At 41.5% G+C, this 15,858-nt stretch overlaps 1 protein-coding gene across 2 annotated transcripts in view; it reads left to right on the top strand.

Annotated features, from left to right (window-relative positions):
- The first annotated feature begins 4,159 nt into the window (after positions 1-4,159).
- Positions 4,160-15,858, top strand: part of nradd (neurotrophin receptor associated death domain) — a 15,856-nt gene continuing 4,157 nt past the window's right edge. Inside the window, exons 1-5 of one of the 2 annotated variants that reach the window (XM_008285673.1) lie at positions 4,160-4,576; positions 10,791-10,923; positions 11,095-11,448; positions 13,139-13,358; positions 13,465-13,607. In XM_008285673.1, coding sequence (XP_008283895.1) covers positions 4,538-4,576; positions 10,791-10,923; positions 11,095-11,448; positions 13,139-13,358; positions 13,465-13,607 — 889 coding nt within the window. In that variant the 5' untranslated portion in view covers positions 4,160-4,537. Of the gene's footprint in view, positions 4,577-10,790; positions 10,924-11,094; positions 11,449-13,138; positions 13,359-13,464; positions 13,656-15,858 lie in introns of both variants that reach the window. The other variant, XM_008285672.1, reaches the window with a different exon arrangement.

The raw sequence follows: 15,858 nt of genomic DNA, 5'->3' as shown, positions 1-15,858 counted from the left end.
TGTTTTTTGCAGTATGACGCCATAAATCATAAAAAAAGAAAAGTTAGATTTCTGTGATTATTTAAGAAAAAGTGAAAAAAACTGGGATCAGCATGTGCAACATTTTTCAAAGCACCTGCTTGTGTAACTAGTACTGGAAAAAATGTGATATTTAACTATTTGCATTTTTTTTTTCTAATTCCATNCTGATGCAGCGCTCTGATTTCTGATGGACTTGTGTTTGTTTGATGTTTGCTTCAGTGCGTTTTGTCTGACCAAGCACTTTTTGACTAGAATTGAGTCCAACCCTCCTCTCACAGCAACAAATTCCTCCTCCACGAACAATTTTAAGAAAAATCTCAAGACATACATGTTTTAGATGGCTTTTAATAGCTCATAATGGTGCTAATTTTAAGCAGTTTATATTTATTTTGTCTTAAACTAGTTTTATCCTCTTACACAAACTGATTGCTTCATTCAACTGGTTTTTTTGTTGTTGTTGTTGTTGTTGTTGTTGTCTGACGTTAAGATGTGCAGCACTTTGGTCAACTCAGGTGGTTTTAAATTTTGAATAAATTTGATTTGATTTTGATTTGAAAGCACCCCGTTTTTGCCTAAAAAAGCAAGTGAGATTAAATTATTTAAGTCTTTTTTTTTAACTGTCAGACTTTTCTAGAAAATATTTTTTATTTTCTATAAAATTACATTTTTTTCCCCTTTAAATGTCATTTTGCATTCCATTTTATTTGAATGTATTTTGTTCTGAGAACCTTCCTGCTAGATTTTTGCTTTTTTTTTTGTTTTTTTTCTTTTCCAGGAGTTTGTTTTGTTTGACAGTGTGTGCACAACAAGCACTTTCACAGCGTGGATAATTCATGCATTCTTGTTTGTAAGGGAGCACATAATCCCATAATTAAAATGAAGCAGACTTTTTTGTCCTTAGCTATGGGTGAGGGAGCAGCAGATCTGTGTCAGAGCTGGCTGGAGGTTTTATCAGAGCAGGAACATCCTCTCTGTCTCCTCTTATCCCTCAGCCGGCTTTGAAGTGCGAGCAGCATTGTGTCTGAGAGATCTCTCCATTTGTTTTCCTCTGAAGTCTGCGGCCCCCCTGCGATGCCCTCACTAGAATTTACAAGGTGTGTAATTTAGCCTGCGTTGGTTTTCTAATCTTTTGAGTCGCTGAGATCAAACGTGAACTTCTTCTTAAGGAGCATCTTGTTTGATTCGCTGCTCTCCTTTGTTTCTGATAACAACTGATCACAGCTCTGTGTAAGCAGCCCAACGGGGTTGTAACGTCGAGTCGCAAACCTCCGCTGATGAAGGATTCTCCTCAGGACAACTGAGGCTGGATGGACGTGAACCAACACATGTAAAGAGTTATAATAAATACAGTCACTAAACTTTCCAAAGAAAGAATGAAACTGTTTCTAGAAGTTTTTCTGGAGGTTGAAAATTGAAAACTTAATTTAACTTAATCAATAGATTTTGTTCATGTTTTTTATTTTCCCCCCAAAGAACTGAACTCTTTACTGAAGTCACTTTAAACAACAAAAAGCAATGAGCTGCTGAAAAGCTCTAAATTTTCTTCCCTCTGACTGAAAATGTTACGTGTGAGGTCCTGGTTTTCCCCTATTTCTATTCTGAAGCCGAATTTGTATCACGAGTGTCTCATTTATAAGAGCTGCTCATGTTTATCTGAGCTTTTGGGATGATTTAAAATAATAATAATAATCAATTAAAATCACTGTGATAAAAGTTGCAAAAATATACCACACTACAGTTGAGTAATTTGTAAAGCTGCACAGTTTCTTGTCAGGATCATTTCTAGTGAATTTAAGTAAAATAAAGATGCAAATATGCCTTTTCCACATTCTTATTGCACGTGTGAACTGCATTTGAGATGGAACTAATTAACACAACTATGGATACTGAAGTCAGTACCAAATGCAACATTAGCTTAATTTGCACGTTCAGATAAATTAATGATAAAACAAGCAGACAAATCATTTCAGGACACTCAGAGAAATTCTGTAATATTTTGCTCTGCAGTTTACATGTACACACAAAGTACTGGAAGGAAAAGAAAAAATTATTGCAAGACAGCACAAGAATATTTTCCTCTGCAGTTTACATTTAAAGCGCAGTGTGAGGGGATGCAAAAGTATTGTGAGAGAAAAGTTGTTGTGAGTCAACACAAAAGTTGTGGTGAAGAAACCTCACTGCAGGGGAATGCAGAAAAATCACAAGGGAGCAAAAACACTGTCGTCAGGGAGCACAAAAAGTATTATAAATCAGGACAAATCCTATTGCGACGAAATGCAGAAGTATTCTGACGGAATGCAAAACCTGCAAGAGAGCCTTAAGCTGCTGCGAGGAAATGGACACTGACTGTGAGGTGATGCAAAACTGTTGTGAGAGAACATAACAGTGTTGCAACGGAACGCAAGAGCACCATTGCAGAATCCTGCAAAGTGAGGCGCTGCTGAAGTATTGCAAAGGAACATATATGTTAATGTGAGATAAAGCAAAAATATTGCGAGGTAATGCAAAATTTGTTTCGAGATAATGTAAAAGTAACTAAATGGAAAACCATCGTGAGGCAGCTCAAAAGTATTGTACGGAATCCGAACACTGAAGTACTGCAAAGGAATGCAAACATTTTGTGAAGGAATGTAAAGTGACTGTGGGAGAATGCAAAACTATTGTGAGGTAACGCAAAACTACAGCAAAATTATTGTGCAGACACAATTTATCCGGGGTTAGCAGGAAAGCATTGCAAAGAAATGCAAAAGTTTTGTGGAGGAATGCAAAACTTGCAAGGGAACACGAAAGTTAATGCAAAAATATCGGGAGAGAAAACAAAAGTTGTTGTGCAGTAACACAAACAGGTTGTGAGGAAATGTGCAAAGTTTACTTATATAAAATTTTGCGAAGGAACGCAAAACGTATTGTGGGAGAACGCAACACGCAACTTACAGCAAGGGAATGGAAAATTATTGTGCCTAAACTTTTTCAGAGTAGCGAGACGGCATCACAAAATGAGTGCAAAAGTTATTGCGAGGAAACAAAAGAATAATCAAGTGAAACTATTGCGCAAAGTTATTGCAGCGGTTTTGCAAAAGAGTGCAAATGCAGCCATTCTTTATTCTTTATTAGGATCCTCATTAGCTCTCATATGGTGGTTACTAGTCTTCCTGGGGTCTCAGGGTAAAAAATAAAAATTAGATTTACAAAACATTAAAATACATAATGAATAGCAAACATTTAATTTAGAATGCAACCCGGTACAAAGCAGTAACTGGCTAACAGTAAATGCAAGTTGACACAACACTGTAAACACAACACCAATACAGAGGAAGATTGTTGTCTCTTTAGTTTCCTCTTATAAGAGCCGATATTTTTAGTGCCTCTGATCTGTAGAGAAAGTGAATTCCATGCTTTTACTCCTCTGTAAACAATAGTTCTGTTCATGAAGTTGGTTTTGGGCCTGGGGACGACCAAAGTACTTGAGGTCACTTGTCTAAACCCACTGAATAGGAGTTTTATGGTTAAAAATCTGGGCTCTTATTTTGCCAAAACTTTATGCATGAAGATCAAAAGACTGGCTTGTAATTTAGCCTCTACCGTTAACCAAGACAGTTTCTTGTGCATCTCATTTGAAGTGAAGGCCAAAGTATTGCATGGTAACATAAAAGAGAAGTTTTCACTGGGACACTCGGTGGCCTCCGTACGGGGTCAAATGGAAGTGGTGGTAAAATACAAGTGCTTTATATATTTACACAGGAGTGCAGTACTTCATGTAGTCTGTATACCATGAGCTCTCCACCACTCATATTTAGTCTGCAGCCTTTTTCTTTATATTAATATTTATATAACGATGCCCTCTTTATTTATTCAATACTGGCCGCTCTGGGCCTCCATACTTTACTGATATTTTCATGATCCTTTGTGCACCAAACGCTTTAAAATAACACAGACAGGTAGATGAGTTCACATCAGTCATTAGATAACTGGAGACACACACGATGACAGACTGGATTACTGTTCTTTGCCTTCCATTATATTACATTTCTGAGCAGCGCGTCGCAGGGATGCAGCCAATCAGCGCGCCGGGCTGAAAGCTGAGTAGATGGGAGGAGAAAAGGCCCAGGAGAGCTCAGCAGCAGCTTTTCCTGACTCATCTGTTGCAAAGCTGCAGGAGAGGTGGCGGTGCGGGCATCCTGCGAGCTAAAACACAGTCAGCTTTTGTTTTCATCTCACATACTTCCATCAAGAAAGAAAGAGTCCGATGCTGCGTTTCCACCGGGAGAATCTGCGGATTACGCGCATTTTTACGCCGCTTTCTCGTGCGTAAAACAAACATCTGATTTGCTGGACTATGAGCGAACTCTCCTGTATGCGCGTTTTTTGAGAAGTTGGTTGAATGTAGGAAACTTTTTTTTTTTTGATGCCACTTTTGAAGACTGCAGGCTGAAGAAAAAAGTTGCTGTCAAAGGTTTTGGAGACGCGCCAGTGTGTCCGCTCGAAGTCAAGGAGGACTTTTGGAGACTCGGAAGACATGAGACCGTTTGTTGTGTGCGCGCTGCTGCTGTTAAAAGTAAGCACTGATTTCTAGCAAAAATCCTTTCTGCTTTCTTTCTTCTTTGTCATCACGAAAATACGCGTAAACATCATCCACCCAGTTCACTTTTACCCCATTGTTCCCAGAGGAAATCTGCCCCACACCGCAGAGCCATACTTCATTAAGGCTGTGTCACACGGCCCCTGTTGGTGAATATGTTTGTTGTCATTCTGTTGCTGGCAAATAACAATGGAAAGAGTGAGAGGAGACATCTGATTAAATCTCATCCGGCCTTTTTCTTAAAGCCAAGCTGCTCCTCACCCTTGGTTCTTCTCCTCCTCGCACTGTGGCCTACCTTCCACAGGCTTGTTTGGAAGACCTCACATGGTCACAATTTAATTCTTTGTTTCATGTGCTCAAACTGGGAGGTCACTTTTTTTTTTTCTCTCCCCCCATTTTTTCCACTCACATGACACCGTTTTTCAGCCCATCATCATGTGCAGAGGCGAGAAAACAGCTGAAAAACACAAGAGCGCAACAGTTTAACCGACATTAGACGGTGATGAATTAGGTATTTTATACACAAATTACAGTTTCTGTGGTGTCTGATAGCGTATTATTATATTATTAAGCCAGGATCAGGGTGAAAAGAAAAGCCCCTGCCTCCATAGTGAGTTGCAGACAATAATTTGACACTCATCTACCTGAAAAAGCCCAAAGGGGTTGTAGTCCTGTCTAGACACGCTCCTCTGAGTAAAAGCACTTTTGTTTGATCAAAGTATCTAGATAAGGCTTCACCTCTTTAAAACATCTCTTTCTGATCATGAGGGTCTAATATCAACAGGGTTTGAGGTTCAAGATGTGGCTTCTCATCTAAGAAATGAAGGATTTTGGTGCAGAAGTAAGGCAAAATGGATTTTCTATGGTTTCTGTTGCCACATTTGTTGCTTTCTTGGTGAAACTGTGGCCCAGCTAGAAGAACTACTGGGGTCTGGATATCCGGAGCAAAGCAATTATCATCATTTTCTCCCAGTTTGTGGTGTTTATATGTGTGTGTGTGTGTGTGTGTGTGTGTGTGTGAGGAGGTGGGGGGGAGCAGTTTAGGTTGCTACCACAGTCATTTGAATTTCCATGGAGTAGGCAGACTTCAGGATCATTTAGAAAATCTTTATCTCCTCGCAGCACTTTGGTGAAAGTTGAAAAAAAAAAATCTGTAGATTAATAGTTGCAGCATCTCTGCCCCTGTTTGATTTAGGGATAATAGTTAGGGGTGAGCTTTTTTTTTTTTTCCTTTTTGCTGGAAGAGAGCCTTTAATTTGTCCCTCATGCTGCCTCTACACCAATGACAGTAATCAGTGCAGATCAGTGGGATGTGCAGCTCAGTTTTGTGGCTGTCGTCTCTGCAGAAAGCCTCCTCCGTCGGTCAGATTGTGGATTCTCGCGGGCCACAGTCTTCACGGGGGGAGAGCATCCTTTTGTGTGTTTATTTTTCACGCAGATTAGATTAGGTATGGAAACTCGAGCTCCGGACGCTTCTTCAAAAGCAGCGTTTTCACTTCAGAAGGGCGCACAGAAGAAAATGTCTCAGGGCTTAAATGAATAAGTGTGTGTGTGTGTGTGTGTGTGTGTGTGTGTGTGTGTGTGTGTGCGTCTGATCTGCGATGACTGAGTGACTCCGGCAGCCGTGGAGCTGAGAGCCCCATTGAAAGCGGCGCTGCTCCTCGGTGGTCCGTCTGTTCTCGCTGGGGAATCCCTTCAGATTGCAGCTTCTTACCTTAATGGAAAAAGCAACTGCAAGTTTCAGACTTTACGCCCCCAGTGCAGCAGATTACACCGAATACTCTGAGGGAAAACGCCCCGCAAATGGGCTTGAGCAAGATAAACAAGGCTAAATTCTCCTTTTCCAGCTTCTTAAATGTGAGTATTTTCTTGTTTCTTGCCTCCTTTGTGACAGTAAACTGAATAACAAAGGGTTCAAAGGCTTTTAATGTTGTAAGAAGCAACAAACAAGTTACCAGTGGAATAAAACTCACTGTGTCTCTTCCTAATGCCGTGATTATCCTACATACCTCATTCAAATGCACTCATCACATGCATCTATTCATACATACTGAGGTAGACCAATGTTAAATATGCAAAGAGCCTAAAAGAGAAGTCCAGTTGCTTTCTCCTGAAGCTCCTCGGATTACCACGACCTGGATGATCGAGAATCTACACAGACATGTACAAAGAAGAGTGCAAAACAACATATGTTCAAATACAAAACAGTGCAAAATTTATAGTGCAAAGAAAGACGTGATTTTGGGCTTTTTTTTTTTTTTGCAATTTTCTGACATTTTAAAGAACAAACAAATGATTGAATTTGCAACTTGAAAACTGCAAACAATGATACTGTAGCAGCAGGAGTAATGCAGTGGTAAAAGTTTCACTGTGTGGGTCAAAAGCTTTTAATTAACTAGGATCAAGTTAAATAAGCGCCGAAAACTTGTTTATTTGTGCACCACCAAAGTCAAACTAACAATCTACGCGTCTGATTGTGTCCTCTGATGTTTTAAAAACCAACTCAGAGGAAGCTGTGATCTCACTTTCATGCTACTTTCTCGACATATGCATGTAGAAACACACGACAGTGCACAAAGAGTTGACTGATATGAGGTTTTCAGGGTCGAAGAGACCGATTATACGATATTTGGAACCGATATTGACAATATTTGTAGTAAAAACGAAAATCCTGCCTTCAAAATATGCAACAACAAACTCAGGCACAAAACTTTGCTGGATTTCCTTTTGTTTATTACTTTTTAACGTGTTAAATTAAAGAAGAACTTCTGGACGGTTTTCTGTCAGTGGTGATTGGCTGTAACTCTCGTAACCAACCAGGTAGTGCTGTGGGCGGGACATCGCTCCAGAAGACACGATGGAGTAGATTTTTTCAATTTATTTATTTTATTGGAAGGCAGCTTCACCGATAGTCAGAAAAATGCAGATTGTGGGATCTGACATTCAGGCCTTGTCCACACGTAGCAAAAAAACACGAAGATATTTTTCTACGATTTGACCTGTCATCCACACGAAAGTGCAGATTTACGGCACTGAAAACGATTCTTTCAAAAACCTCCGACCGAAGTGAAGATTTGCGAATCCTCCGTTTATGCGTCTGTATGTGGACACCAACAACCAGGGCTTAAGGTTTTGAAACGTCACTGCCTACGACAAAATATGTTCTTACGTCACGTGTGCGACCTGTGTTTACATTCGGAAACAGCGTGGATGCCCTCAAAGCTGTGTTGGCGTTGTCTCTTGTTCAGGCCCAGATACTGCTCCATGTACAAGAACACAGGCGAAGGACGATGTTAAGGACGATTATTTTATGAGAGACAGAAGCTTGCTCTGATTGGATAGAATTTAGGGAACTACTGCCACCTAAAGGTTTGGCATGCTTATGAATGTGCTTAACAACACACTTAAGTGGTTAGGTGTGGATGATTTTTTTTTCTTTCTAAAAACGAGGTGGTGTGTAGGAGGGAGAATGTGTGGTTTTATAAAAACCCAGCTATGTGTGGACGAGGTCTCAGTTGATTCCTAATCTGCACATTAGAACTGTAGTTAGTTTATTCAGGAGACAGCGACAGAGAACGTTTAGTGTCTTATCCCAGATGTGCATTCCGCAAAACCTGCTGGTTGAATAATCCTGAAGAAACGCTCTCTCATCTTGCCTGTACTACTGTGTATGTACAGCAACATGACAGTAAACTTGATTTGATTTGATTTGACTTCAATACATGATCCATGTAATGAGGCATAAGCATGCTTTTGTTTATTATATCTCATTTTGCTCTTGGACAAGTTTCAAATGATCCAGTGCAAATGTTTTCTATTCATTATCCTGAAACATCTTCTTATGCCAATAAAGCTCTGCTGGTATCCATACTTAGAGCTATATTATGCTGTACATACAGTAGATAACTACTCAGTCATTCCTCTCCTGAGTGGATCACTGTTCCCCGCTCGTCTCCAGTTGGGCATGCACTAAATCTCTCATTGTGCGCTGGGCACCGACGGGTGAAGCTTCTTGGCAGCTCTCGGTCGAGTCAGGCCTCCAGCCGAGCCCCGCGGAGCTGCACCGGCCCAGACTCGCACCGTAAAACGACGGAAATCCAAAAGAAAACGGAAAACGTCGGAGTGGAAAAGCTTCATCTGTCAAACGGAGACGACCAACCGGAGTTACCAGGATGCCCTCGATCCACATTATTACGCTCACAGTCTGCCAGCTTCAGATATCCTCCTGATTCCTGCCTGCTGGATTCTACCACCACCACTGCTCCCCCAGCACCCTAATACCTCTGATCTGGCTTCTGCCGCTGATATCATCAGGCTCCTCTGTGCAGTCAAACGGGGCTGTTGTTTTTGGAACGAGGCGAACCCAGTTTCAAAGCTGCTGTACTATCAGCATGGAACATTTTAGTGTTTTGCGACTGGGGGCATGGCACTGTGTGTGTGTGTGTGTTTGTGCGTGTGTGTGTGTGTGGTGGGCTTTTGTTGGAGGCTCTGCAGGTTCACACATGTTCCCTGTGTTCCTTGGCAGACTTCAGAGACAAAGAGAGACATCATTGGTCTGTTTAGCTGTTACTTTTCCCCTTTGCAGGAGGTTAGTTGTTAGACATCTGTTTGCTCTTGTCAGCCCCCAGGCGGAGCGGGCCAATCTCCCCTTTAAACGTGTGCATGTTTAAGATGCCGTCGCGCACAGCCTGCAAAAGAGAGGAGGGTGGGGGGGCGTTAGTGAAATACTGACCTTCGTAGACACACCTGCAGGGCTGGGTGACTTCAAAGACCCCCCTCTCACCCACATGGACACCCTCATGCTGGGCAGCCTTGGTTAACTGACACCCTGGCCTGGGGCTGGAACAGTCTCTTTTATATCCTCCCATTTCCCTCCTGTACGCTTTATTCACTCAGACACTTACACATTGTCATTCACGCAGATTTTGGAGTGAGTGGAAAGCTCTCTCTCTCTCTCTCTCTTTTTTCCCCTTCCTTCCTTCCTCCTCTTCTGATTGTTTTCCTTCGCCCCCTTTCTGTTTTATTCTCTCCACTGATCTAAAGCCATCTGATTAAAGCCAGCCACTCCTGTCAGGCACCAACCCTGCTGCACAAGCTGTTAGGAATGTCTGATCTATTCCTCATGTCATAACTCAAGCTGGGCTCTCCATTACCCACTTGCAGATAAGGACCCAAAGCACTTTGAGAGTGAAAACTGAGGCCGATAGAAAGATAATAAAAGGCCATTTTCAGTTCACCCCGCTGCTTCTTTAATTGCGCAGGCATGGGGATGTGGGCGATTTCCTTCCCATAAGTGGGGGTAAAGCAAGACAAAGAAATGCTTCCTCTCGTGTTGTTTTTTTCTTGGTAACTTCTTCTTTAATCCTCAGTTTTGTTTTTTTTTGCTCCTGTCACATTTTTACTCACTGTAGCCTCATTTCTCACTGACATATAAAGTCCTGCACCTATTTTGAATAAGCAGAAAGTTTCAAAGTAGAGAGAACTACAAAAAAATTGTTGTTTTGTTTTTGTTTTTTGCAGTATGACGCCATAAATCATAAAAAAAGAAAAGTTAGATTTCTGTGATTATTTAAGAAAAAGTGAAAAAAACTGGGATCAGCATGTGCAACATTTTTCAAAGCACCTGCTTGTGTAACTAGTACTGGAAAAAATGTGATATTTAACTATTTGCATTTTTTTTTTCTAATTCCATATTTGTCTTCTGCATGGTGTGCGTAGACACAACCTGCAGTTCAGCCGAAAAGCCTCGAAATATTTGTCGTATGACTGTTAATTGCCACTGAGTCACTTATGGCGTCATTGTTGTGCCAATGAACACAGAACGTTTTGTTTTGTTTTTTACAGAATTTGGTCAGCGCCAATGCCAATTTTAAAAATGTAGAATTAAGTAATTTTTGATGAAATATCACGAGTTTAAGCTTAGATTTGGTTGTTTTCTGATGAAACACAGATGACTACTTCAAGGACTCTCAGAAAGCGGAACATCTGATTATTCTTTGGTGATGACAAGTTGTGCAATTTGGGGATTTTTTCTTTTTAAAAAACAACAACATGCCTTTTAAATACGAACACTGTAGTTTCAAAATGAACAGGGTCGATCCAAAACGGCCTAAAACACAAGACAATGTTTGTCCTTCTTCTAATGAAAAGTGGTGGTATTTTGTCTAACTATGTCATCTGTTTACTGCAGGTTACTCTTGGAAATGCCTGTGCCAGTGGCGAGTTCACTGAATCGGGCCAGTGTTGCAGTTTGTGTCCTGCTGGCTTTGGAGTGGTGGTGGACTGTGGGAAAGAGGATACCCAATGTGCACCATGCCCGCGGGGTAAGCACTTATCATCTAATGTTACTACTCCACTGTACTATAGAAGACAGTATGTTTTACTTGCCTTATCATTATCTCTGTCATATATCCGAGAGGCTGGAAGATTTGACATTGTACTGGTTCTCAGAATTGTACCCAAAGTGACACTTTTTCTTGCGATTTGTCTCCCAGGAACATTTTCCCCGTCTGAAGGCTTCGAGCGTTGCCTCCCGTGTGCCAGATGCCCGTTCAGCGTGCCCACGGTGGCCTCCTGCTCCGCCACCTCCAACACGCAGTGTGAATGTGACAACGGCTATTTCTTTTTGAGCTCCCACAACCTGTGTGCGCCGTGCTCCAGATGTGCCCACGGTGAGGGGGTTGCCCGGGAGTGTGGCCTCCAGGGAGACACGGTGTGTCAGATCTGCGGCGCCGGAACCTTCTCCGAGGACCTCGTCAGCACCAAACCCTGCCAGAAGTGCACTCAGTGCTCCGACAGCGAGGTGGAGATCCGTCCCTGTATGCCCAACTCCGACACACTGTGCATGGGTGAGTTGTAGCGAAGAAGTTGGCTCAGTAAATTCATTGTTTTACTAACTCCGTGAACCCCAAGCAGTTTCTGGATGTTCTTTTTTGCTTATGTCACATTTTTGCACACCGTGGGGTCATTTTTCACTGCAATATAAAGTCCTGCACCTCTATGGAAACAGAAATCAAGTTTATTGTCATTTTGCTGTACATACACAGTAGTACAGGCAAGATGAGAGAGCGTTTCTTTAGGATCCAATAACTTAAAGCAATTTAAATAAAGAAGTGTTTGCATATCTGGATCAGCAGTTCAGCATTCTGGCAGCTTATAGAAGGAGAAAAACCATGACTAGAAGTGGAGAGAATGCCTTCTGTGTAGTATGATATAGTCCAAATGCTATAAATTATTCTAAAAAAGCAAAAGTTGAATTTCTTTCATTATTAGTTTTACAAAAAATAATCAACATGTGCAGCTCATTTCCAAGTGTCCACAGGTGTTACCAACACTAGAACAAACGGTGACTCAACACACTTTAAATATTTAACTACTACTTTTGTGTTGAAACACAGCCTGCAGTTCAGCCGAAAAGTCCCTGAATTTTGTCACATGACTGTTGGTCACAGCTGAATTAGTAATGGCTTCAGGGTAGGTTTGAGTTGCACAAAATATTTAGTTCTTTTCAGAGTCTGGTTCATGGAAAGGTTTGTTTTTGGCAATTAAAAAAAATTTGATGTAAAATAATGTGACTTTGATTTAATATGATTTTAAGCTCGGATTTGGTTTATAGGATTTGTCTTTCGGAAAGTTGAAAATCTTTCTGTTTTTACAGTTTCTTGCTCTGGTAAATGGGTTAGATTTGCCTTTTTTTTTCTTTTTTTGAAGATAACATGCATTTTAAACCCATCTGGCGGGTTGGTGGGTTCAGAAGATTAAAGAAAAAGTTTGGTGACATTGTTTATTCAAAAAATCCTAAAAGACAATAAATTGACTGAAGTACCTGACATATTTTCTATGTTACTGAAGTCTGAGTTAGTTTCTGTCTCACTAAAATAGTTTATACATTTCTGCTTTTGGTCTTGGCCTTGTAGTGGAGCCAGCTTTGTGCTTTAAAGATCTGATGCAGGGGGAAGGCAGCAATGGCAGATAAAAAGATAAAAGCTGAAGGGAGGCAGAACTAGAAGAGGGAAGGTCTGCGAGAGTACAAGGACATGTGGCCAACACCTGCATCCACACCTCACCTCTGAACGCTCCGAGCGGGGAAACGGGAGAAGCGAAGAAAGAACCCACTTAAGCGCTGTAGTTCATTTGACATGAGCTTGACAGGTCTTTAGGTTAACTGCCCTAAAGAACTCTGAAGGCCAAGGGAGGCTGCTGACCCTGACAGCTAGCCCAGTTTGCCCCCAAACGGCTACACTCGCTCTCCAGGAGTGGGGTCATCTGTACACGCTGTGGGTCCACACGTCGCGACCCTTTGACCCCGCTCGGGTCAGCGTGGTACCTCATAAGTGTTTGATCCCGAAATAGGCAGTCCGCAGGAGGGAGAACGAGGCTGGAAACAGGGGCAATGAAAGGTTTGAAAACCCCAGGGGAGCGGGATGGCTGAGGCTATCATTACATCTGGCCCTAATTTATGGTGTCCAAATGTGTTCTGATGTGCATATGTGCAGATGCAGTGATACTCGTTTCCCCGACACGTGTCCTTGTGAACAGATAAGAAGCTGGACATTCTTTCTCGTCCTGCCGACGGAACTAGAGATGCTACTCGCTGGCCAGGTGGAGACGGTGCGATGGAGGACGGCGAGTCCAGTCCTGCACCCGAAACGCCCAAGTTTACCCCTCAGGACCCGGGTGACAGCAACAACATTCTGGCCTACATGTCTGTTCTGGCTGCGGTTGTGCTGGGTTTGCTTGTATATGTGGCGTATAAATGGTGAGTCCTTAAGTGTATTTAATAATACTGAGTATGTGTGGCCGGGGATGAGAAATAGCTCTGTGTGGGTAGTTTAACTGACATTGTTTTCCTGTGCTCCGCTCAGCTGGAGATCGTGTAAACAGAAGAAGGCTCTCTCTAAAGCTCGTGCGGCCGAGTTGGGAAACCCTCCAGAAGGGGAAAAGCTCCAAAGTGACAGCGGTGTGTTTCTGGACTCCTACAGCCTGCAGGACAACCAGCCCAGCAAAGGTGTGGTAGAAGCTAAACTGGATAGGATTTCTGAGGCTTCAGAACAAGGTTACTAAAGCATCTAGTCCTTTAATAACTCAGTGTGTTCAAATGTGATTACTTGCCTCCAGTACTTCATATTGTAGAAGAAAGGGTGCAGAAAATAAAATAATAGGCCGCAGCAACATCTATTACATTACCACTCTTCATGTGACCAATATGTTGAAGAAAACTGAGCCTACTCACAGTAAGACGAATAAATATAAACTTCTCCAAAAATGCCCTTAAAATATCCAACCCCCAAAGTCTATATTTGATAATGAGATTTCTTAATTGCACAATCTTCCTGCTCACTGCTCACAAGTCTTTCTTTAAATGCCACAAAAAGATTTCCAGTGGGATTTTCTTACATGGACAGTCAAGGATATTTCAGGATTGATTCCTGGACCGATCTTTGGTTGACTTGGACGTACGCTTGGGATTATTTGTCTTTCTGGAAAATCCAGTGATTACCAAGCTTCAATTTGAGGGCATCCGGTGTTTTTCTCAAAGTGGGTTACAGTCTCAAAAGGTGGCTTTCCACTGCAGGAACTCAGGGCAGGCGTAAGGTGGCAAGAATGGTGACAGAAATAGTTCCACAGTCTGCCCTTTTAGCTTATGTGCTTCCAAAACAACCCAAAATATAGCAGTTGCTGGATGTTACTGAAGTTGTTGGTCAAGACATGTGCAGCAGTTTTTCATTGCTGCTCAGAAGTTGCTACCCCACTGTTGTTTTTCCCCAAAAATAGACTTGAAAGAGGTTCTACGAGTACTAAAGCTGCAACTTGTTGCCGTGGGAAAATGTGTAAAGAATCCGAGATGCCAGTTGGATGTCACTTTCTCTGCTGTTGTGGAGAAAGTTTGGTCTTTCATCAGTGCCCAGGAAGGCTTGCTCTTTCACCAGGAGTATTAAAATGAGATGCATCATGGTGCCAGCTGTGTATCTTGAAACTTGAAGTGTCTTGAAACCCCCTTTTTTAAAAATCCTCCATTATCCTTTACATGCGTTCTACTCACGGTAAAGGAAGGGTTTAAATTGTGTATCACGGCTGAAGCTTCACAAAGGTTTAATTGCATTTTTGCACAAATTTGGTAGCCTTACATCTTAGTAATTCAATTTAGTTTAATTCAATTTCATTTATATAGCACCAATTTACAACAGGAGTCATCTCAGGAAACTTCACATGAATAGAATCCAACAAATCCGACAATACTCTTTGAGCAGCTCTTTGACGTGAGCGAGAGGGGAAAAAAAAGTCCCGTTAGTTAAGAAGAAACCTCCAGCAGAACCAAGAGCTACCGGAGGATGAACATCTGCCTCGACTGGTTGGGGGGAGGATAAAGTGGAGAGACAACAGGATAGCAGACGGAAAACAGACAGATACCAAAGAAGAAAACACTGAACACTGTTGGGATTATTGAGGCCAGTAACTGCAAATCAGAAACATGCAGCTCCGGAGCCACAAATACTTGAAGAAAGGACAAAACACAAAGTACAAGAGAGAAAAAAAGACACAAAGTCAATGACATACATGTATATGGTTAACCCTTTGAATCCCAAAGGTTTGAAACATATGTTATATTTTAAAAACCCTTTATCACAGCTAGAAATTCTAGAAATAGAAAAAAAATGGATTTCCTCGGACAAAACAATAAATGTTTGCACTAAGCAGACCATTTAAAGGAAACAAGGGAGGAGCTGTGAGTCACTCAGTCGTATGACAGAAAGTTAAGTGGCTTCTTGGCTGAACTGCAGGCTGTGTTTACACAGAGCTGAGAGGAGACAAGTATGGAAACAAATTAGAACGACTGGGAGGAAAATAAAACATACTTGAGCAATAAAGTAAATGCAGAATGGCGCAAAAATGGTAAACAGAAGAGAAAGTTGTTGGAAAAAAACGTTAAGCATGGTGAAATATCTCAGTCTCTGTTTGGAGCATTGTGAAAACATCTCAGTTGCAGAGGTTGTAAACTTGTACATAGTAACATCTATTGTATGTTACTTGGAAAAATGTACATATTAAAAGTAAATAGAGGATTGAAGGCATTACAGCTGTTCTCTCTACTTCTTCATGATTGTGCTGTTTATATAGAGGTGCAAGATTTTATAATGCAGTGAAAGATGAGCTGACAGCTTGTACAAATGTATTCCAAACATTGTTCACAAAGAATGGGTAAATCTTTGGTTATGATTACCTAAAACCCCCAAGGACCAAACTGTATTCTCTAAAAA

The sequence above is a fragment of the Stegastes partitus genome, unplaced genomic scaffold, assembly GCF_000690725.1.
Source record: "Stegastes partitus isolate 25-593 unplaced genomic scaffold, Stegastes_partitus-1.0.2 Scaffold413, whole genome shotgun sequence".
Lineage (NCBI taxonomy): Eukaryota > Metazoa > Chordata > Actinopteri > Pomacentridae > Stegastes > Stegastes partitus.
This window is presented reverse-complemented; position numbering and strand designations above follow the sequence as displayed.